Raw genomic sequence first — 23,759 nt, 5'->3', positions numbered from 1 at the left:
ACTCTTAAAACTGACATTCGGAATACTTTACATTTCTTTTACTTCAAACCAAACAACCCCTAATTAGAAAAAGGAGTGTAAAGTTTACGACAAGACTTTCAAGTATTTGGAAAAAGTTTTATGACCTCAGCCAATTCAATCAACTTTAGTATAAAAAAAAATAGAAACTAGCATATAGCTTAATATTCACTTAAAATTTTTTAAAGAATTACTGCTCCAAAACATATTTATAAATCCAAGAAACTAACAATTAAGGCTAAATTTCCCATTTCTGAGACAATGGTTGTAGCCAATCAACTGATAAGTTTCAAAATTCAAAATTATTAGAGACATGATCCTGTTTTGTACCTCTTACAGGCGCGTTCAATTGACCTTCGAATGGTAAATTTTAAAAGCTATCACACTCTGCATATGAAGCTATATATGGTATTGACCGAAAAAATGGGAGTCCAAGCCTAGCTAACAAAGCATAAAATTCCCTACTGCATGCATAGACATTGAAAAAAATGCTACGAAATATACCTTGACTTCCTTGTACAGTTTCTTCTCCCACATGTACAATTGCTCTAATGTTGATGAAAGGTTACTAGACTTCATGGAGATATACTTCTCAAAATCCGTGCATGCAGCTTCATTCATTTTCGGTATACTTGCACCTGAATATAAAATAAAGCCGAATGAACTATGCATAGAATAAAGCAAAACAGAAATAAAGCATCATCAGTTATAAAATAAAGTTCAATTAGAACCCTCCAGTAGTAAATCTAAGAACAACCTATCAAATTTGTTTAAGAAGAATAATCTCCATAACATTTTCTCATCTAACTTGTTATCAACATAACACTAACTTCAGCCAATTTCCTTAAAAAGCCCTTCAGTATAAAAAAAAAAATTAAAATCATGCATGATTGCACTTTTCAGTATCAAAACTCCCAAATAAAAACCATTTCCGAAGCTGTTAGGTGATTTGAATTAGATTAAACTGTGATATAATCACAAGTAGATCTCTCTCTTTGTCCTTAACTGGGTTTCTGAGGCTGATTCACAGAAAAATACCATTGGATCAGAATAGAAAAAGAAAACATGAAGCTCTCAATCCTAAGAGTAACTCTTCTTGAAGCTTAACTAAATATTAGTTGATGAAGCACCAACAATTAGTAAAGTGGATATCATGAGCATACAAAGTAATACTAAAGAAATTAAACTTCACAAGACAACACCAAGAATTATATGATTATAACAAAGAAAACCCTATGTTAACAATAGATAAGATAATTTTTTTTCAACATAGAGAAGCCACACAGTTATATAAATAAAAAAAAGCACCCCAAAATAAATATTCTCTAAGCCCTAATATAACCATCTCACCAAAAAACAGGAGCGCCATATCTATCAAAATAAGCAATCACACAAACGAGATAAAAACATTAGAAGACCTAGACCATTCAAAAAAATTCTCTGCCCTAGGGCCCCTCAAACAAGTACCAGAAAATTCATACAAGATGGAAGAAGGTCTTGCTTCAGATTCACTCATCACCCTCTTCTCTATTCAGAACTTAAGAAAGCCTAAAATACTCATGCCTTAATTAATTTATACAGACGAGCATTAAATTATCAATCTGTTAAGAACCTTTAATTAATTCCATGTGTAATGGATGGATCTTGTAAACTAAGGCTTCGTTTGGGACAGCTTTTTTGCTGCTTTGTAAACCAGCTTTCAAATACAAATTTTTTGAATTAGATATTTTTGTGCTAGAAAGCCATTTTACAAAATAGCAAGAAAACTGTCTCAAACAAAGCCTAAGACATCTGAGCTTTTCCCTATTATAGATAAAATGGGCCTAAAGTCAACAAAGCCTACTTAGTTCCATTAAAAATCAGAAATCACCGCAATTCAAAATTTGACCTGTGCTATTAATTTGTATGACCTGAAGCGATTCTAATCAAAATTATCTTAGGATAATTCCTGAGGCCAACCTCACTATTTGAGATGATTCTAGACAACTCTACCCTCAAATCAAATTTGTGATACTCTGACTCTTCCTATCCAAACCATGCAAAGTAAGCTCCAAAAGCTTTGAAGGACTAAATAACAACACAATCTCAACAAGCTTAATTGAGAAATAGACCAAACACCCATGAGATACCTCTGAAATACATTTGCTGCACACTAAATGGATCAATTAAAATTAAAGTGCACTTTCCCCTAAACTTCCATGCCACAAAAGTGATAGTTCCCTCACTCTTAATCCTTCAATAACTTCGCCTGGTACTACGACATACAGAGCAACATAAAATCAATCCATATGATCATCTCCAGTAATATCCACCATAACATGTACCTTTCCTTTATATTCTAAAACCAATCTTATAGCTAAGAAGCTAAAAGTAGTCTTCTTCCTCAAATCATGGTTCTCCAACAAAAATAATGAAATTGAAGCAACACCACCAGAAGTTGCACCTTGCAACATAGAGTTCACCAAAACTCTTTACCATTATGAAAACCAAAGTACATTACAAAACTTTATGGACTTCTTAATGTCTAAAGAGCTATGATGCACCGACACTTCTTCTCAAAGAGGCGTGCAGTGTTCGACACCGTGTCCGACACGAGACTCGTCTGACACTCCACTGACAAGTGTCAGACACGCCGAAAACGTGTCCGATTAAAAAAATATTAAAAACAAATTGGACACGCATGTCCCACACGCGTATCTTAAATATTTTATAATTTTTTTAAAAATATAATTTCTTATATTTAGCGATATTTAAACTAAATTTCTTATTTCCTATCCACAACATCAAATCAACATCTGCATTTAATACCCATTTATCGAATATTCTCATTTTCATTTCTCTTTGGCAGTGAAGGTATTTTCATCTCTCTTTTTGCATAATTATAAATCTTTCTCTTGTTGAACTAAAGTTGAAAGCAGTGATATTCAATGATGATGATATTGAAGGCCAAAAACAAACCTCTAAAGCTAATCCTAATAGTTGAAACTTGAATGCTTGATGTTGTAGTAAGTGATTGTTTGCTTATATTTTTGTGGTTGTACTATATATTTTGTACTAAATATTTATATTATAAGCTAGACAAGTTATAATGTTATTCATTTATAATTGTTTGTCATTTTTAATATGATATTACATTAATATATATACACTATATAAAAAAATATATTGCCGTGTCCGCGCCGTACCCGTGTCTTATATTTTCAAAAAAAACCGTGTCCCGTCTCCGTGTCGTGTCGTGTCCGTGTCCGTGCATCATAGCTAAAGAGTTTCCATCCAACATCATTAAGAACACCAGAAAATTACAACTCCTTTTAAGATTTCAATCATGCCTGACTCTTATCAATATCCTAATCACACCATCATACATCCTTAATTTCACAGACTATCAACACCAGCTACTGTACATGCCACATTAGCTTTCACATGAACATAGCTTTACTAGAATATGGCTCATAAATGAAAGACAATTCTTTATTAAGAAACATATAATATGAACAAATTGAGTCTAAAATTCATTGATAATTGCATATATTTCCGGCAAGCATCAACACGACATTACTTACAGTTGAGCCAAAGAAATCTATGATAACACTAACATATGCTAAATTATATTTCTTAAGCATGTTACTCCATCTTCAAAACATGATAATCATCTTCATATACACTTCCTTCTTGAAATAGAATCAAGTCACATCAGTTTAACTACCACAAAACTTCTATCATAATTAGAAATAGATCACTTCCTAAAAGATATCTCCCTAACAAATAATCCCTTAGTTGGCATTTCATCTTCAATACCCTCAAATTAGTAATAACACTTTTAGAAGAAATAAATTATCGAGAAACTTTAAACTACTTGTATCTTTTTTTCATATAGTACAGCAACAACATCAAACCTTTATCCACAATGTGAGGTCGACTGCATGAATAATTTTTCTCCATTATATCATGTTAAGAGCTAAATTCTCATTTAAATTTAATTAAAAAAAGGTCATTTCTAGTGCTTTATAACCAAATCTTTTTAGATCTATCTCAACCTTTCTTAACATAGACCAAATTTAATACATCTACTCTCCTAACCGTGTCATTATAAGGCTAACATTTATGGGACCATACCATATAAGTAAACTCTATTTAACCTTATCTGCCACTAGAGCTACTCTAACATTTTCATTAATATACTCATTTTGCATTCTATCTCTAAGTGTGAAGCCACTCATCCACCTAAGCATCCTCATCTTTGCAACACTTAACTTAATTCTAGTTGATACAATATTTAAAAAAGGATCCAGCATGGAAATATGTAGTATTGATTACTGAAGTTGATAACAATATTGTAACATGTATTTTTTGTGGCAAAATAACGAAAGGAGGAATAACACGCCACAAACAACACCTTGTTGGAGGTTTTAGAAATGATAGATCTTGCTCTAATTACCCCAAGCATGTTAAGGCTGAGATTAAGGTATCCATGTTGAATAAGAATAATAAAAAAGAATATATTAATGACACTTCAAATGTTAATCTTGATGAAGAAGATGACTTTGATGTCATGGCAATTTGATGATTTTCTAGATGTTGGTCAATCCAAAATGTTAAGGCCAAACAAATCCAACGCTTTTAGTTAGAGTTCAACATCAGCATTAATCCTCAAATCATCAAGACCTAAAGGACCATTAAATACTTATCTTACACCAAATCTTGAAGATGTAGTGAAGCAGAGAAAAGGTTAATTTAGCAAAGAGATGGACGCGGCTAAAAAGGAAATGATGTAAAGGGCTATTTAAGTTTTTAGAAGATAGATGTATGATGTTGGTATTCCATTTAATGTTGTGAGATATGCCAGTTTTCCTACTATGGTCGAGGCACTTGGACAGTTTAGACTTGGAATAAAATCTCCTAGTTATCATGAGGTACGAGTTACTTGTTTGAAGAAAGAGGTTAGACATACACATGAACTATTACGACGTCATCAAGAGGATTGTGCACTATATGGTTATTCTCTAATGGCGGATGGATGGATATCAAGTAATGGGAAGAGTTTAATAAATTTTCTTGTGAATTGTCCAAGAGGTTCTGCATTTATAAAGTCAATGGATGCCAGTTCTTTTTCCAAGAATGCTGTGAAAATGTTTGAACTATTTTGCAAATATATGGAGATTATTGTGCCATATAATGTAATCCAAGTTGTTATTGATAATACAGCTGAAAATATTATTGTAGGTTAGTCATAACCTAAACCTACATTATTTCATACGAAGAATTAATTTTTATGCTAACATAAATTCCATGATATTACAGGAAATTTTTTAATAGACAAATATCTTCATATTTATTGGATTTTTTGTGTTTTTCACTATTTAGATTTAATAAAAAGGACATTTTTTAAATCCAAAAGCTCAGGCGTTGTTTTGAAAAAGCATTGGTAGTACATAGTTTTATATATTGTAGGTCTTACTTTTTTATTTTTTATTTTACCCCCCCCCCCACCCCCCTATTGTAGGTCTTACTTGATTTAATAAGAAGGTGCACAATGATGCGGATAACCAACCGTCCATGCCTATCTGAGGTGGAGCTAAAGATCGACGGTCGTGATTGTCCTAAGTTATCTTAAATTTTTATTTTAATTATGCATTTTTCATTTTTACCCTTACTTAAGGGTCTAATCTTATGCAAGTCCTAGGGGCTTGATTGTTTTATTTTAGTTCCTTTTATTTCTGAGGCCTATATATAAAGGTCCTTGCTAGTGTAATGGTATAATGGAGTTTTAATAAAAAAAATTTATGCATTTTTGTTCCTTGTAAGGACATAGGTGAGATCCCTATGGGTCTGGGCTCAAGGCTTGAAGTCCCTAAATGAGGGAAATGCACCACCCATCAGCCGCAGGATGTATCCAGGCTCATCTTTTATCTTTCTTTCCCTACACTTCCTTTCTCCTTCTCTAATTCCCCTTCTTCTTTCTTCTAGTCGCCGCCCTAACCCCCTCTTTCTCCCATAGCTGATTCTCCCGTGATCGCTAGCCAAACCCTCTATAAGGCCATCGGCCATTGTTCCCTCTTCCCTCCAACCGTCAACCACCTCCACCACGCGCCTCATAATCGCCACCCCATCTCCTCCCATCCTCCTAGCCGCCAGCCACCCCCATCTTTTTCCTCTCATGATGATTTCAATTCATCATTAATACCATAAAAGTTAAGCTACCTTAATTTGGGAAAGAATTAAATCAATTTGAAATACCTTCCTAAAATTAATTAAGCTAAATTAGAAAAGTTCCTAAATTTAAATTTATTTGACTGTTTAAATATAGATTTGATTAATTACCCTTTCCTAATTTAGAATCATGATTTAGGAATCCTATATTCCCTCCCATTTCCCCCCCCCCCCCCTCTCCACAAATCCCATCTTGCATTCAAAGCCCTTCCTATTATGGCCTTCTTAATTTGCTAACAAATTTGAATTCAAAATTCAAATAATTTTAAATTTGAATTTATTTCCTAAATAAGAATCTCTATCTTTGGGAAGTTACTTAAATTTGATATAATTAAATTTCTAGTTGGATTTAATCTAAATTAATTTTCCTAATTAGTAAATCTCTTTTAGGAAACTCCCCAAATCTCTCAAATCTAAAACTAAAATTAGATTTAATTCCCTAATCATATTTATTGCTTGGGTCAACATACATTATATGTGGACACTTCTCCTCCCTCCCCATATGATCGGCCCCCCTTATTCTCTTCCCTTCACTATTTTAATTAATTCCTTCACAAAATTGAAACTCCATTTCAAGGGATTAATTAACTCCTTCCCTCTCTTTTCCAATTAATTTGAAATATCAAATTTACATGACCCCTCCCCCTCCGTTCTACATTAGCTTGGTATCAAAGCTGGTTGCCCACCTGGGACGCAAACTCGACGGAGTCGAGCACTTTTCCACCTCGAGAGAATGATGTGGACATCAATCGTCCATGCCTATCTGAGGAGCTGAAGATTGATGTATGTGATTGTCCTACGTTATCTTAAATTTTTATTTGTAATTTTTAATTTAATTATGCATTTTTCATTTTTACCCTTAAAGGTCTAATCTTATGTAAGCCCAAGGGGCTTGATCGTCTTATTTTAATTTCTTTTATTTATGAGGCCTATATATAGAGGCCCTTGGTAGTGTAATGGTATGATGGAGTTTTAATAAAATTTTGTTCTTGCACTTTTATTCCTTGAAAGGACTTAGGTGAGATCCCTATGGAAGGGAGTCGTAGTTTCCAACAGCCGTAGAATAGGTCCGGGCTCGTAGCTTGAAGTCCCTTGGTGAAGGGAAACACATCACTCATCAGTCGCAGGAAGTGTCCAGGGCACAATTATATCTTTCTTTCCCTTAACTCTTTTTCTCCTTCTCCCTTGACTGTCAGCCTTACCCCCTCCACAGCCGTCAGCCAAGCTTCCCTCTTCCCTCCTTCCACTCTCTAAACCGAACACCACCACAACCCACCGACCAAGTGTTTTCTCCCACCCAACCCGCCGGCTACACCCTCCTCAAAACCCCCCACCGCCTGCCTACCCTCCAAGTTCTCTTGATTCCAATTTCATTTCACCATCATTACTTTCCTAAATTAGCTCATATCTTATTTTGAAAGTTTCCAAATTCAAATTCAAATGAATTTTAATTTTAATTTTTTTCCTAAATAACCACCTATTTATCTTTCCCTCCATCTTATTTGAATTTCAAATTTTAAATCCCTTGATTAGAGGGAATAAAAAATTTAATTTCAGATTTTTAATCTTATTATCTTCCCCTATCCCCTTCGTTCTACATCACACAAATTAAAGAGCACTGGTCGAACCCGCCAATACTCGATTCAAAACAGCTTTCTTGACCAATGTTTAAAATTGCGTATTCGGGTATTGAGGCGTTTTTCATTCGTGAGGCGAGGCGTAAGCCTCAAGGCGTTTTGAGGCTTAGGCCTCAAAATCAAAAGATTGCGTAAACATAAAATGATAAATTTTTTATATACTAATGAATGAATAATATAAATTATAAAAAAGCATAAGATATGAAGTGAAATCAAAATATCCCAATAATAAGACCACATGAAATATAGTTCAACTCAAAATTCTATCTTTCCCAAATTTCAATATTCTTTTCATTAACATATAATTCAAATTTTCAAAAATAAATAGCAATGATATATCACATAAAAACTCATAAGTCATCAACACTGTTATCACTGAGGGGTTCTTCATTTGAATCATCATTATGATGAACTGTTCTCTCCCCTTCCTCCTCTTCCTATAGAGTCCAATGTCGGGCATTTACTTCAAGATTTATGTAAGTTTTAATATATATATAGCATGAGGCGTAAGCCTCATGCCAGTGAGGCGAGGCGGGCCACAACCAAGTTGAGGCACAAGCCTCATAAAAAAAAATTCGAGGCGTTTTTTACTGGAATTACATAAAGGCGAGCCTCATATTGCGCAATTTTAAACCATGTTCTTGACATTATAATGTTTTAATCAACAATAACTAAACTTAAAATGTTTACTTGTGAATAGTTCATTTTGAGTCCTTATGTGAAAGAGACTAAAGCAAAACAATCTCAATAGATAATCTTGTAGCAATCATTTTGGAACATTATTGTATATGCCTTAAAAATATCTGGGACTTTATTGAAAGTTCTTAGATTGCTTAATGGAGAGAAAACACCCTCAATGACTTACATATATGAAGCAATTGATAGAGAAAAAGAGCCAATTGTTACAAGTTTTAGGGATATTAATAAATATGATCAAATTTTTAAAATTATTGATAGAAGATAGAAAGTACAATTACACTGACCTCTATATGCAGTAGCACATTCTTTAAATCTTGAATATTTCTTTAATAATTCTAATATTGTCAGAATAAGAAAATAGTTGATGGTCTTTATTCATGTGTTGGAAGATTGCCAAAAGATGTAACTTAAGAATATAAAATCAGTAATGAATTAATTTTATACATTACGGGTGAAGAAATAGTTGGTATTCCTCCCGCTGTAAGATAAAGGATTGTCCGATCTCCAAGAATCATTACTTGTATAAAATGAAGATGTATTAGCAAATTTATAAAAATAAAAAATAAGTATTTCATTTCTTTCAACTGATTGGTGGTTGGCATATGGCCAAAGAGCAACCAATTTATAAAGTTTTGCCATCAAAGTTCTCAATCTAACATGTAGTCCATTTGGCTACAAATGCAATTGGAGTATTTTTTTAATATGTAAGTATTTATATGGAGAATGTGAAGCTTTTTAATATATGTTCATAGTATAATAATATAATAATGTTTCGATTGCATCTTCATAGCAAATGAAGAAGCAAATTAGATCTCTGTTTAAAATTGCGCAATAAGAGGCGCGCCTCTGCGCAATTCGTCCCAAAACCGCCTCGAAGCTTACGCAATTCCACCCCTGGCAGAGGCGTACGCCTCACATGGACTGAGGCGCACCTCCGAGGCGCAATTGTGCAATTCTTAATGAGGCGTACGCCTCATGGGAATGGGCCCACCCACTTAAAATGAATGTTTTTTTTCTCCTTAAACCCGCACGGCAGCAGCTCCTCCCGAATTTTTCCTACCCACACGGCTCCAGTTCGCGAAACAAAGAGATCCCGCACGGTCCTTACCCGCCGGCGCCGCCTCTCTCCGGCGAAGTTGAAACTTCCGGCCGCCCTCTAGGAGTACTCCATATTGGATTTTAGGTATTTTTTTTTAGTTTAAGGTTAGATTTTTCAAGTGTAAGAAAATCTAGAGTTTATGTTTTTTATTGTTTTTTTGTGTTTTTGGATTTTTGCTTTAGGAGACATGGTTAGAGGCAAAGAAAAGGCGAATACGTCATTGCGGCGTGACCCTTCTTGGAAATATATCGTGCAAGTTGACGTAAGAGGGGGCGAGAAGACGTATGTCTATTTAAAAAGCAATTTTTGTGAGAAAGTGGTGAAGGGCGGAGTAACCCGCATGAAGGAGCAGTTATCATGCTCTCATAAAAACATAGCACAGTGTGCAAAAGTGCCGGACAATGTGAAGAAAGAAATAATTGCTTACATGAAGAAAACTAGCACGGCAAAACACTTACAACATAAGCAGTTTGATGATAGGGCCGAACATGGTGCTTATTTTGGGAGCGAGAGTGGAAAGGGATCTTCCTCCACTACACATAATAAAGGTGCACGGGGTCCTATGAATCAGTATATGACTAATCTAGGAGAGGATAGAGGACAAGCAGAGATGATGCCTGCAGCTGGTACCAGAGAGGGTCGGCGATAGGTTTGCATGGACATTAGAAGGTTTTTTTTTTTTAGAATTCCATACCATTTAATGTTGCTACGTCGCCTGCCTACTTCAATATGTTGTGGCCTGTAGGGTTGTAAGGGAGAGGGTTGAAGGCACCTTCAATATATGAGTTGTGAACATGAATTTTAAAGGAGCTGCAGAACACAGAGCGGAGCATTGATGAGATTAAAAGGACATGAATTGAGATTGGTGTTACCATTATGTCAGATGGATGGTCTGACATGAAGAGCAGGAGCTTGATTAACATCCTTGTCAACAATCCCTTCGGCACGGTGTTTTTACGATCAGTTAAAGCTTCAGATGAGGTGAAAAATGCTACATTCATTTTCAATTTACTTGATGGGGTTATTGAGGAGATTGGGGAGCAATTGGTTGTCCAGGTAGTGACTGATAATGCCAGTGCATACAAAGTAGCTGGTCAGATGTTGATGGAGAAGAGGACACACTATATTGGACCCCCTGCACAACACATTGTATCGATCTCATTTTGGATGATCTTGGTGACTTACCTCAGCACAAGAGTGCTCTTTCTAGGGCAAAGAAGATTATAAAATTCATCTACAATCACTCATGGGTCTTAAGCTTGATGAGAAAATTTTTAAAGAATGAAATCATTCGCCCTGCAACCACTAAGTATGTTCTTAAATTTGTGCACTGCAAATCATTATTGCAATTCCTACTGTATGTTCTTAGTTCTTACATTTGTGCTCTGTAAATCTATAGGTTTGCCACATTCTATTTGACACTGCAGAGCCTGATGGAAGTGAGGAAACCTTTGGAAGCAATGTTTACATCAACTGAATGGCTTAACTCTGTTTGGGGGAAGAAACGTGAGGGGAATGAAATAAGAAAGATTATTCTGAATGATAAATTTTGTGCTACTGTGACCTATGCCATATTGAGCACGAGACCCTTAGTGCAAGTACTACGCTTAGTAGATGCAGAGAAGAAACCAGCTATTTGACACTGCAAAGAAGTTGTGTGCAATTAACTCTTTGGCCTCATCCAAAGCAAGATCCTTTATTCAGTACTGAATTCTAATTATCTTTTTTCTTCTTGAAAACAATTGAATGGTGGATCCAATTTGGTGATTTCACTCCTGAGTTACAGAGTTTTGCTGTAAGAGTGTTGGGCCTCACTTGTTCTTCTTCTGGTGTGAGCGAAATTGGAGTACATATAGTCAAGTGCAAACAAAGAAAAGAAATTGACTATTAACACTCAGAATGAACTCCCTCGTATATATTATGCACAACAAGAGGTTAAGAGATAGGAGGTTGAGGAATAAGGGGTTGAAGGATGATGAGGACCCGTTGATGTGTGATGATGTATCATCTGATAATGAGTGGTTCATAGATGATGAGACAGATTTGTCATTATCAGACTTACAGCTAGAAGATCTAAATATGGATGTCTTGAGGGGCGAAGAAGATCAAGTGGGCACATCCACTAGTACCACACCATACACATCCACTAGCTCTGCAGCACAACAATCAAGTAAACGTATTCCATAACTTCTTATATGCTATCGCATTATATTTATATCAAGTGAGCAATTAACATGATAATGATCTTTTTTTCTTATTGAACTTGGAAGAGAAAAGTGAGTCATATTGAAGATGATGATATGACATTCATAGATACAATTGGAGAAGAAGATTCCCTTGAAGACCCATTTAGTGATGAGATATGATTGCATTTTATATGTTCTTTGTAGTTTGTACTTTGTACTTTGGGAGTTTTGTTAAACTAATATTTTGTGATTTTGTACTTTGGGACATGATTTTATTGCATCTATTTTGTTACTTTCCACTATTTTCATATATCATTTAGATGTTTTTATTGTAAGATAGAATATCGCTATTATTATCCTGCTAAAACCCTTAATTTCTCATTTACATAATTTTGTGTCCGTGAGGCTTACGCCTCAGACCGCCTTGAGGCTTACGCCTCGCCTCACGTACGAGAACAGCCTCGAGGCTTAATTATGCAATTTTAAACCTTGAATTGGATCATGGCCGCTTAAAAGATTTAATTTATGTAAAATATAATAAAGCATTGATTCAGAAATACAATCATCATAATGAGATTGATCTTATTTCTTTGACTGAGATAGATGATGCAAATGAGTGATTAATAGAAAAATTAGATGAGTCTTATGATGAAATTGACTTTATTGCTGGAGAGAAAGATTTAACATAGACAAATGTTACTCATTTGCGTCATTGAGAATGAGGTTGAGGGAAGTGATGAAGAAGAGTCTGAAATAAGAGACAATATTGATGAAGATAACAAAACTTTTTTAAAATTTGCTTATGATGATGATTTCCAAGAAGAGTAGATTAAATTCTTATTAAATCATTATCTTTTAAATAAGAGATTTTAATATTTTTAATAATAAGTTATTTGAGGTTTATGACTTCATGGAGATAATCAGAATTCAGAACTGAATAAAGGATCTTGCATTTATAAAAATAATTATACCTGGAGACCTTTTGGCAATAGTTGATTTTGCTGCATTCAGACCAAAAAAACCCTCTTTATTCCGGAATAGAACAAGTTGTAAATCTGGAAGCTCCCTATCTACCTGCTCCGGTATTAGTCTTTCCATACAATGATACATACCAAGTTTCACCTCCGGGTTTGAAGATTTCTTCTCTGAATATTGAAATTGAGGATTTAAATAATATGCCGCTGCATGTAGTTGACGGTGTAACTGTACCTCCCACCGAGCATCAATGATATCCCAAATCTCTGTATAACTTGCCTCTTCTCCTCTCAAGTTGTGTGCATCAACTCCTTGCCCTCATCAAAAGCATTATAAATAAAACCCATAGCTGATTTCTTCTCTGCATCCACTAAGCATAGTACTTGTACTAAGGGTCTCGTGCTCAATATGGCATAGGTCACAATAGCCCAAAATTTATCATTCAGAATAATCTTTCTTATTTCATTCCCCTCTTTTTTCTTCCCCCAAGCAGAGTTAAGCCATTCAGTTGATGTAAACATTGCTTCCAAAGGTTGCCTCACTTCCATCAGGCTCTGCAGTGTCAAATAAAATGTGGCAAACCTATAGATTTACAGTGCATAAATGTAAGAACTAAGAACATACAGTAGCAATTGCAATAATGATTTGCAGTACACAAATTTAAAAACATACCTAATGGTTATAGGGCGAATGATTTCCTTCTTTGAAAACATTCTCATCAAGCTTAAGACCCATGAGTGATTGTAGATGAACTTTGTAATCTTCTTTGCCCTAGAAAGAGCACTCTTGTGCTGAGGTAAGTCACCAAAATCTTCCAAAATGAGATCGATACAATGTGCTGCACAGGGGGTCCAATATAGGTGTGTCCTCTTCTCCATCAACATCTGATCAATTGCTTTGTATGCACTGGCATTATCAGTCACTATCTGGACAACCAATTGCTCCCCAATCTCCTCAATAACTCCATCAAGTAAATTGAAAATGAATGTAGCATTTTTCACCTCATCTGAAGCTTCAACTGATCGTAAAAACACTGTGCCGTAGGGATTATTGACAAAGATGTTAATCAAGCTCCTGCTCTTCATGTCAGACCATCCATCTGACATAATGGTAACACCAATCTCAATCTATGTCCTTTTAATCTCATCAATGCTCCGCTCTGTGTTCTGCAGCTCCTTTAAAATCCATGTTCGCAACTCATACATGGAAGGTGCCTTCAACCCTCTCTCATACAACCCTACAAAACGCAGTATATTGAAGTAGGCAGACGACGTAACAATATTAAATGGTATGTCATTCTAAAAAAAAACCTCACAATGTCCATGCAAACCTGTCGCCGACCCTCTCTGGTACCAGCTACAGTCATCATCTCTGCTTGTCCTCTATCCTCTCCTGGATTAGTCATATACTGATCCATAGGACCCCGTGCACCTCTATTATGTATAGTGGAGGAAGACCCCTTTCCACTCTCTCTCCCAATATAAGCACCATGTTCGACCCCTATCATCAAATTGCTCCTGTTGTAAGTGTTTTGCCGTGATAGTTTTCTTCATGTAAGCAATTATTTCTTCACATTGTCCGGCACTTTTACACACGGTGCTACATTCTTATGAGAGCATGATAAGTGCTCCTTCATACGGGTTACTCTGCCCTTCAACACTTTCTCACAAAAATTGCATTTTAAATAGACATACGTCTTCTCGCCCCCTCCTACGTCAACTTGCACGCTATATTTCCAAGAAGGGTCACGCCGCAATGACGTATTCGCCTTTTCTTTACCTCTAACTATGTCTCCTAAAGCAAAAATCTAAAAACACAAAAAAACAATCAAAAAAACATAAACCCTAAATTTTCTTACACTTGAAAAATCTAACCCTAAACTAAAAAAATACCTAAAATCCAATGTGGAGTACTCCTAGAGGGCGGCCGGAAGTTTCAACTTTGCCGGAGAAAGGCGGCGCCGGCGGTAGAAGCGGCGGGAAGGAATGCCGGCAGGTAAGGACCGTGAGAGAGCTCTCTATTTCATGAACTGGAGCCGTGCGGGTAGGAAAAATTCGGGAGGAGCTGCTGCCGTGTGGATTTAAGGAGAAAAAAACATTCATTTTAAGTGGGTGGGCCCATTCCCATGAGGCGTACGCCTCACTAAGAATTGCACAATTGCGTCTCTGAGGCCGCCTCAGTCCATGTGAGGCGTACGCCTCTGCCAGGGGTGGAATTGCGTAAGCTTTAAGGCGGTTTTGGAACGAATTGCGCAGAGGCGCGCCTCAAGGCGCACCTCTTATTGCGCAATTTTAAACAGAGTTCATGACTATGATTGTCTCTCTATCTTTCATTATAATGATAGTTTGTATTTCAATTTAATGATATTTCATATTCATGCTTTGTTGTTATTATTATTATATAGTTTGTGCCATGTTGAAAATGACGTGGGATTCAAAGGGACCTTTTATGGCGTGGTGTGCCATTCACCGTTAACAAGTATGGGCATGAAAGTAAAAATTCCTTTCACTGAATATACAGTAGAAGATAGGGATTAAGCTCAATTAAATGCAAAATACTTGAACTATTTTTTCTGTGATTTAAAATTTGAAGATTACATGTGTGTATCTACTTATACTACTGAAAATGAGATTTTTGATATATTGTGCATTACCTATGAAGGCACTAATGAAGTGAAACAATCAAATTTAAATTTGATATTGCATTTTTTAAAAAATTGATATTACAAGAATATGAACTGTTTCACATGAAATCTGGTAAAGTAATATATGATATATATAGTAGGTTCACCAAGATAGTCACTTCTTTGCATGCCTTAAGTAGAGAAACTTCTAATTCATAAAAGTAAACAAAATAATGCATTGTTTTTCTGATTTTTATGATGCTAAATTAATGCAATATCTGAATCAAAGGATTGTAATGTGTACTCTATCAACATAAAGCATTGCGGATCTCACCACCATCGTATAGAGTTTTCTCTTAAATTTGTGGGATACTTTTCAATTATACAACAGGCCTGATGCATTCCTCCACTTCAACAATCCAACTTGAATTATACTAATAATATCTCCATCTATTTTACCATTACATTGAATGATATACTCGAGATATCTAAAATGTGTACTCTTTTTTTTAAACTTAATTGCCCAAAGTCGGGATCTACCTACTAGATCTATTACTACTAAAATTACAATCCATGTATTTAATTTTAGATCTACTCATATAAAAACATTTAGACTCTAAAGTTGACCTACATAATTCAAGTTTTCCTTATAACTCCCTCTTTAATCTTATGAATAAAGAGAAATTACAAGAATGTACAAATGAAAAGGGCATAAGAAAGCATTCTAACCCACATACAAGTACACCTAATGTCACCAAATGAGAGGCATTATTTAAAATTGTGCAACACAAGGTAAGACTAAACACAATTTTGAGGAAGAATACCTCAAGGCGCATGCCTCACGCATTTCCTATGAGGTGTGTCCCTCAATTTGGTTGAGGCGTGCCTCGCCTCTCCGGCTTGAGGCATACACCTAAGCCTATTTAATTTTTTTAATTAAATGATATAATAATAAAGACCTACAACCAAATATTTACACACACGAAGTCATTAACACACCTAACACCTAACTTTCTCGACATCTCGTGACATGAGTTCCATGTCCAGGAAGCTAGATTAATCTCTCATTGTAAGTCTTCCATGGAAGGTTCTTGATTTGTCCTTGGATTGACTCTTCTTGGTGGCATTCTTATGATTCTTGTTGGGGACTAATATTGAATGACCATCCAAGAAATCGAGCTATGGTGTTTTCTTCGGGTTCCACTAAGTTCCACTTCAACATCAGTTGTACAAATTCAGTCATATAACTCTCCAATGACAATTCTTGTTGTTGATAAAGTAGGCAAAGGAACATGTCTTGCCAATAATTAACCGGTAAGAATTTTTGCCGCATTTCTTTCTTCATTTTGTCCCTAGAACTTATCTTGATTTTTTCATTCCTATTGTATAGATTGCTTCATGTTCTCCAAATCCAACCTTTAGCAAGATATTTCTACTTGCTAATTTCCACACAAATTGCTATAAGAAGACCCCAGCTTGAAAGTTCAATTTAGGTTGTTAGACTGACTTGAACTATAAATGCGCAACAAGAAGAGGGTTAATTAGTTATTTAATTTTTTTTTTTCAAAACATTTCTCCATTTAAGAATAATGTTAAACAAAAATAAGCGAAACCAAATATCAAAGAACAAAATAAAAATTATATTTTGGATTGAACAGAAATATATTTTCGTTCTCTTTTTTCAGATTTTTGTTTTTATATCTTTTTCTTACTCACAAAAACAATCTAAATCTATCACAATATCTTCATCTCAGATTTCAAGAAAATAATATGCGAAAAATAAAAAAAGCGAAAAATAAAATTTTAAAATAAAAGAAACGATCACACCAAAAATTTTATAGTAGTTCGGTCAAACCTTGATCTACATTCACTCTCCGGATATTGCACTAAACATTTAATGACTCTCATTTAGCACCCACAGCAAGGCGAACAAGCCTTTATAAAAGTCATCCTTCCACGGTGCGGCTAAGAACCTAGAATCTTTTTAACCCTTCTAATGAGATAGAAAACTTGGAATTCTTTCACCCTTCTGGTGAGATAGAGAACTTGGAATCCTTCTCACCCTTCTGATGAAGCAGAGAGCCTGAAATTTTTTTTACCCTTTTAGTGAGGCAGAGAATCTAAAATTCTTTTCACCCTTCTGGTATGGCAAAGAACCTAAAATCATTTCACCCTCCTGGTGAGATAGAAAACCAAATCAATTTCACATTCTCCCATGCGGCGTAGTAACCGGGCCCTTTGACACTAAAGGGGTCTTCTTCCCAAAGCTTCCCTCGAGACAAACCTTGACACATGAAGAAACTCAGGTGCAAGTTTGCCGGATCAACCATGTGAAACTCTCTCTCTCACACACACACTCTCTTGAACCCACAAGGATCTTCTCCCTCACTCACAAGCTTTACCCTTTCTCGTCAAGGATAAAAACTCTCTTCAAGCTTTCTCTCAAAGACTCAACCCAATGAATGTCAAAAAAACTTCCACAAAGTTTAAATTTAATTCAACCGTCACTGTTCATACAATACGATTAGTTCAAAAAATCCTATTCATTTTGCACGTAGAACAAACCAGTACGATATGTTCAAATATCGCATAATGGTCATATAGTACAATTATGAGATGATACAGTACGATTCGTTCATTCTTCTTAAGATCATTGGGACGATCCAAAATTGTCGTTATCAATCATCCGGTGCGGTTTGGATCGTATGGTATTATTAGTTAAAAAATCAATATTTCATCTAGGACAATCCTCCGACAAATATTTCATCTTTGCCAATCGTCAAGTACGATCAACATCATATTGTACGATCTTATTTATTTAATAAACATTGATTTAATTGACTAAGCATGAAAATTAATTTAGGCAATAATTTAACATTCTTACAATACGATCATATTCATAAGATACGAATAAAGCAAAGCTTAAACTCAAATTATTGCCCAATTAAATTGACGGCGGGAATCTGATTACAATTGAACGTATATGATGTGTTGTTCGTACGATACCAAGGTTTAAAATTGCGTAATTAAGCCTCGAGGCGGTTTTCGTCCGTGAGGCGAGGCGTAAGCCTCACAGACACAGAATTGCGTACATGAAAAATTAAGGGTTTTAGCAGGAAAATAATAACAATATTGTATCTTACAATAAAAACATCTAAATGATATATGAAAATAGTGGAAAGTAAGAAAGTAGATGCAATAAAATCATGTCCCAAAGTACAAAATCACAAAATATTAGTTTAACAAAACTCCCAAAGTACAAAAAACATATAAAATGCAATCATATCCCATCACTAAATGGGTTTTCAAGGGAATCTTCTTCTCCAATTGTATCTATAAATGTCATATCATCATCATCTTTAATATGACTCACTTTTCTCTTCTCTGTTCAATAAGAGAAAATATCATTATCATGTTAATTACTAACTTGATATAAATATAATGCAATAGCATATAAGAAGTTGTGGAATACCTTTACTTGATTGTTGTGCTGCAGAGCTAGTGGATGTGTGTGGTGTGGTACTAGTGAATGTGCCAACTTGATCTGTTTCGCCCCTCAAGACATCCACACTTAAATTTTCTAGCTGTTAGTCTGATAATGGCAAATCTGTCTCATCATCTATGAACAACTCATTATCAGATGACATATCATCACACACCAACGGGTCCTCATCATCCTTGATCCCCTTATTCCTCAACCACCTATGTGTATAATATATACGAGGGAGTTCATTCTGAGTGTTGATAGCTGATTTCTTCTCTTTGTTTGCACTTGACTATATGTACTCTAGTTTCACTCACACCCAGAAGAAGAACAAGTGAGGCCCAACACTTTTACAGCAAAACTCTGTAACTCAGGGGTGGAATCACCAAATTGGATCCACCATTCAACTATTTTCAAGAAGAAAAAATATAATCAGGCATACGCGAACTGGAGCGTACGGGATGGGGAAATTTCGGGAGAGCTGTTTCCATTCGGGTATAAGGAGAAAAAAACTACATTTTAAGTGAGTGGGCCCATTCCCATGAGTCGTACGCCTCACTAAGAATTGCACAATTGCGCCTCTGAGGAGCGCCTCAGTCCCAGTGAAGTGTACGCCTCTTACAGAGGTGGAATTGCGTAGGCTTCAAGGCGGTTTTGGGAGGAATTGCGCAGAGGCGCACCTCTTATTGCGCAATTTTAAAGAGAGTATGATACAATTAGTTATGTTTTAAAAAAATGTTTCAATTAAATAAAATATTTTAATTAATAGTTATAGCAACATATCATACAGTATGATTTAAAAAAAATAAAATATTTTTATTTTTATTTTTACTTTCCTTATGTGTGTACGATTTCTAAGCTTACAAAACACCATTTACAGTACAGAGGCTTAAGAAAAGATAAAAATATAGACTTCTTACATATAACAATCCTAAACTACCCAATCTTCAGCTCAGATCCTTTGGCATTGTTTGGCGTATGTTTAACCTAAAACGTTAGTACACATAAAAAATATATGCAATAGCAAATCATAGGAGAAATTAAATATAATCCAATAATATTTGTTATCATCAAAACTCAAGCTCGGGCTCTTGCATTGCAACACAATCCTCCTACTTTACAGTCCGACAACTTCCTTACAAGGCTAAAATCATTTCCAGCCTCTAGCAAGAGCTTTTTGCTTGTTATATTCCAGGTAGAGAGAAGAAGCTATATTTATAAGAATTGAGCCCCTGGATGACTATTAGGATAAGAACTAGTCCTATTGATGACTAGGATAACTACTAATAGGATAAAATATTTAAAAAAAAAACAAATTGGGTTAATTGTTGAACCAGTTGGTTGAACAAACTGGTCTTGGTAGCACTGACATCAATTCCTAACTACCCAATAACTAAATCTTCACACCTTAATCAATTTATATAGTTAAGCATTCAAATATTCAATTAATGGCCATAAGCTACTAGCCTACTTAGAAAATATTATTTGATTCCAAATGAAATAGGTAATCAAATTAAATAAGGCTTTAAAGTTTTCACTGCTATAAGCCATTTAAAGATAAGATGGGCTAAAGTCAACAAGGCCCACTTCTCAGATTTAATTCAATTACTTAAGATGAACAAATTAGTTGTTTGGTTAAAGCAATCCTGGTTGCCATTAACACTAGGATAGTTTATGGGGCCTCACCCACTAATTTGATGTGATTCTCAACAATATATACCTAGGCAATAAAAAGGATGACTAACCGAGTTTATGAATAAAGAAAAGATAAGAGAATTATTCAAATATATCTGCAACCAGCTGCTTACATCATTCCAGGTTTTTCAACAGGCAACAATTTCAAGGAAAGGAATGGAGTACCCTTTCTAGAAAAGGAACCATTGGATATAACGGACTCATCGCATAAAATCATGGACAACGCAATTCTCAGATAATTAAGGTGCAAAAATCTCCCTACTTGATAGTCTATTTAAATAAAAGTAACCCCTAAATCAAAGCCTTGAGTAAATGCCAGTTATCTTAGCTGAAAAAAATCTTGAAATTTGTTGTCAAAATTCTCGAATCAAATCCCTCAAGAATCAACTTTGTGCTTCAATACTCAATATTAAAGGGCGGATAAACCGATAATCACAAACTGCAAAATAAAAGCAGTTCAACATCAAATAATAGTTGGAACTAGTAGATGAAGCAGAGAGACTGAAAGAGATCAATAGACTAGCAGGAAAGATCAACAAGACATGCATCCATATTATAAATGTACGTAAGTCATTGTGACATAAAAGACGAAATTAATATTTCAGCTTGGAAGAAAATTGTGTATAGTGAACACTATATAAAGGACGAAATATCGTCTTTACACACCTTTGAAAATTCTTATCCTTTGTCGATACTGTATCTTACCAACCTCGAGCAACCTAGAAACGTCGTCACCACAGGATGCTGCAGATTTAAACTGCTCCGTAATATCCCTCACAGCTTCCACAACATTCTTTGTTCTCTCAACCAACAATACCGCATTCCGGCTCAGCCCGCTGTCTTCCATGAGTACAGCCTCCGCACCTTCCTCAAAACGTAGCCTTTCGTTTCTGGCATCTTTCTCCTCAACTTCCTTACTATTCTTCAGATTCCTGCCATCAAACCTTATTTTATTTTCCTCCCGCTCCTCTGGAATAACCGCACTAATCTTCTCATCCACATGTGGCGCAGCCACTGCCTCAGAACTCCCGACACTAGAGTTAAACCTATCCGAATCATCATCAACCACTCTCTTCTCTCGCAAAATCGACCGTTTTCCTGTGTCTTTCACATATTCCTGTTCTGTCTCTTCTTCCAGATCAGGTATGCCTTCCTGCTCCCTAACCTCGCTTGAATTAGGACTGCTAACAACCGAACCCAACCCAAATCTTGACTTCGCATACACATCAAACATCTGTTCATACGAATCAAAAGGATTAAAGAAATCCCAAGACGACACATGAGAAGGAGGCGGTGGCGGTGGCTGTGGAGGCGGTGGTTCTTCAGATGAAGTAGCAGCCGGAGCTTCATTCTTTCGACTCATTCCCGGCGGCTCATAAAAATAGCCTCCAGACTGAACAAAAGACGGATATCCGTAACCATAGCCATAACCAAAGCCAAACCGCTGACCCTGCGCATTATACCACTTTTCGCTGTGCGGATCCTGGTAGACAGTGGATGGAATCGTCGGAGCAGCCTTCATATAATAATAGTTCGCATTGGGGAATGCGGGGAAGGGAAAGGAATGGGGAAACGAGTTCCATCCTTCCCCACCACCTCCTCCGTTCCTTCTTTCAAAACTCTCTTCCGATTCCGAACCCAAAGGGTCATTCAAATGGTGACATTCTTCATCCAAATGCGAACCCGAGAACCGAGAGACTGAAGAAGAAGAGGGCGAAGGAAGGGAAGAGGCCACCGTGTCAGAGGCATTCTCGCCCTTCACAGTGCTCGATCCGCCGGATTTAGACCTCGAAGGCTTTCCATCGGAGGGAGGGAGCGTAAGAACAGGGGATGCCGGGGCTTCAACGAGCTCCTCGGCGGCAAACCTGTGCAGGGCTTCACCAACGCGGTCGAGCGCGCGGAAATAGGAAGCGTGAGCAGCTGCCAGAACATAGCGGTGGTCAGCAGCAGCACGGATCAGCTCTCTCCGCTCACGGCATAGTGCTACAAGCGGCAGATCGTCAGCCTTCGAGCTCGCGCACCCCATTTGAACATCGAAGCCCTAAAACCCTAACCCTACCTGAAGCTCACTCTGCTCTGCAGCGCTCCTTAGCTCAATTTTTTCATTCGAGCACAAGGAGCTAGATCAACGATGACAATGTGGGTGGTTCAAGACTAGAAGATAGAGAGAGAGGGAGGGAAACGGGACGAACGGGAAGAAACGGAACCACCGGTTTGAGAATAGGGAAGGAGCGCGCGAAGAACTGAGCAGAGAATGCGGAGGAGGGCGAAGGTAAACACGTGGCGAGATGTACCGAGGGGATTCTCGAGCGTCGCGTTAAGACACGTGATCAAGCGATGAGGCTGACCGCAGATAGGAACGGAAAAGTACAAACGACCGCATAAAAGATTCCCGCACGGAACTTTTCGTCTGGGATTTCTTTTTTCTGGGATTTCTGTGCTGTGGTGTGGCGTTACGACCTGTCAGTGGGATACGGTTGCCGTTTTTAGATACACCCTGGAATACAGGTAAGTAAAGATGGCTACCAAATTTTAGGTTTAGCTAAGTATCCTCAATAGATTTCTATCAACAGATTATATATTAGAAAGTAGTTGGTTTTAATTTTATCATTTTTAATTTTAATTTTAATGTTATTACTATTTGTCAATATAATTACATTATTAAATATTATTATTAAATTCAAAAGAAAAATATTATTAAATTATGAGAAAAATGAACAAATCATTAGATATTTATAAATATAATATAAATAAATTATTTATTTAGTATTTTAATAATATAATATGATAATTTAATTGAATTGTTTTATAAAAAAAAATTGACTTTGTATGCCTTTTAATAATGAAAGTTGGAAAATTATTATTTTCATTATTGTTTAGGAAGTAGCAGTGGATCGTGATAAAGAAACTCACACATAATGGGCCCCACAAATCAACTTACCTAAGGATCAATAAGCCTTACTCGTCTGGGTTTATAGAAGAAGATATGTGTCTCGTAGGGGGTAATTGAGGGTCCTCGTAGTTCAAATAACTAGCCGTTAACCTCATAGTCTAGGTCGTCCACCAAAGCAACTCACATTCAACCATGGCGAGAGTATCGTTACTCACACTCATCATCTCAGCAATAGCAAAG

At 36.1% G+C, this 23,759-nt stretch overlaps 1 protein-coding gene across 1 annotated transcript in view; it reads right to left on the bottom strand.

Annotated features, from left to right (window-relative positions):
• The window catches only part of LOC110102134 (nitrate regulatory gene2 protein), a 63,615-nt gene extending 40,649 nt beyond the window's left edge, over positions 1 to 22,966 (bottom strand). Inside the window, exons 1-2 of the mRNA XM_020830316.2 lie at positions 21,293 to 22,966; positions 523 to 656 (exon numbers count right to left, since the gene is read on the bottom strand). Of these exons, the coding sequence (XP_020685975.1) occupies positions 523 to 656; positions 21,293 to 22,652 (1,494 nt within the window). The 5' untranslated portion in view covers positions 22,653 to 22,966. The remainder of the gene's footprint in view (positions 1 to 522; positions 657 to 21,292) is intronic.
• Between the last annotated feature and the right edge of the window lie 793 nt (positions 22,967 to 23,759).

This window comes from Dendrobium catenatum, unplaced genomic scaffold (assembly GCF_001605985.2).
Source record: "Dendrobium catenatum unplaced genomic scaffold, ASM160598v2 fragScaff_scaffold_1538, whole genome shotgun sequence".
Classification (NCBI taxonomy): Eukaryota; Viridiplantae; Streptophyta; class Magnoliopsida; order Asparagales; family Orchidaceae; genus Dendrobium; species Dendrobium catenatum.
This window is presented reverse-complemented; position numbering and strand designations above follow the sequence as displayed.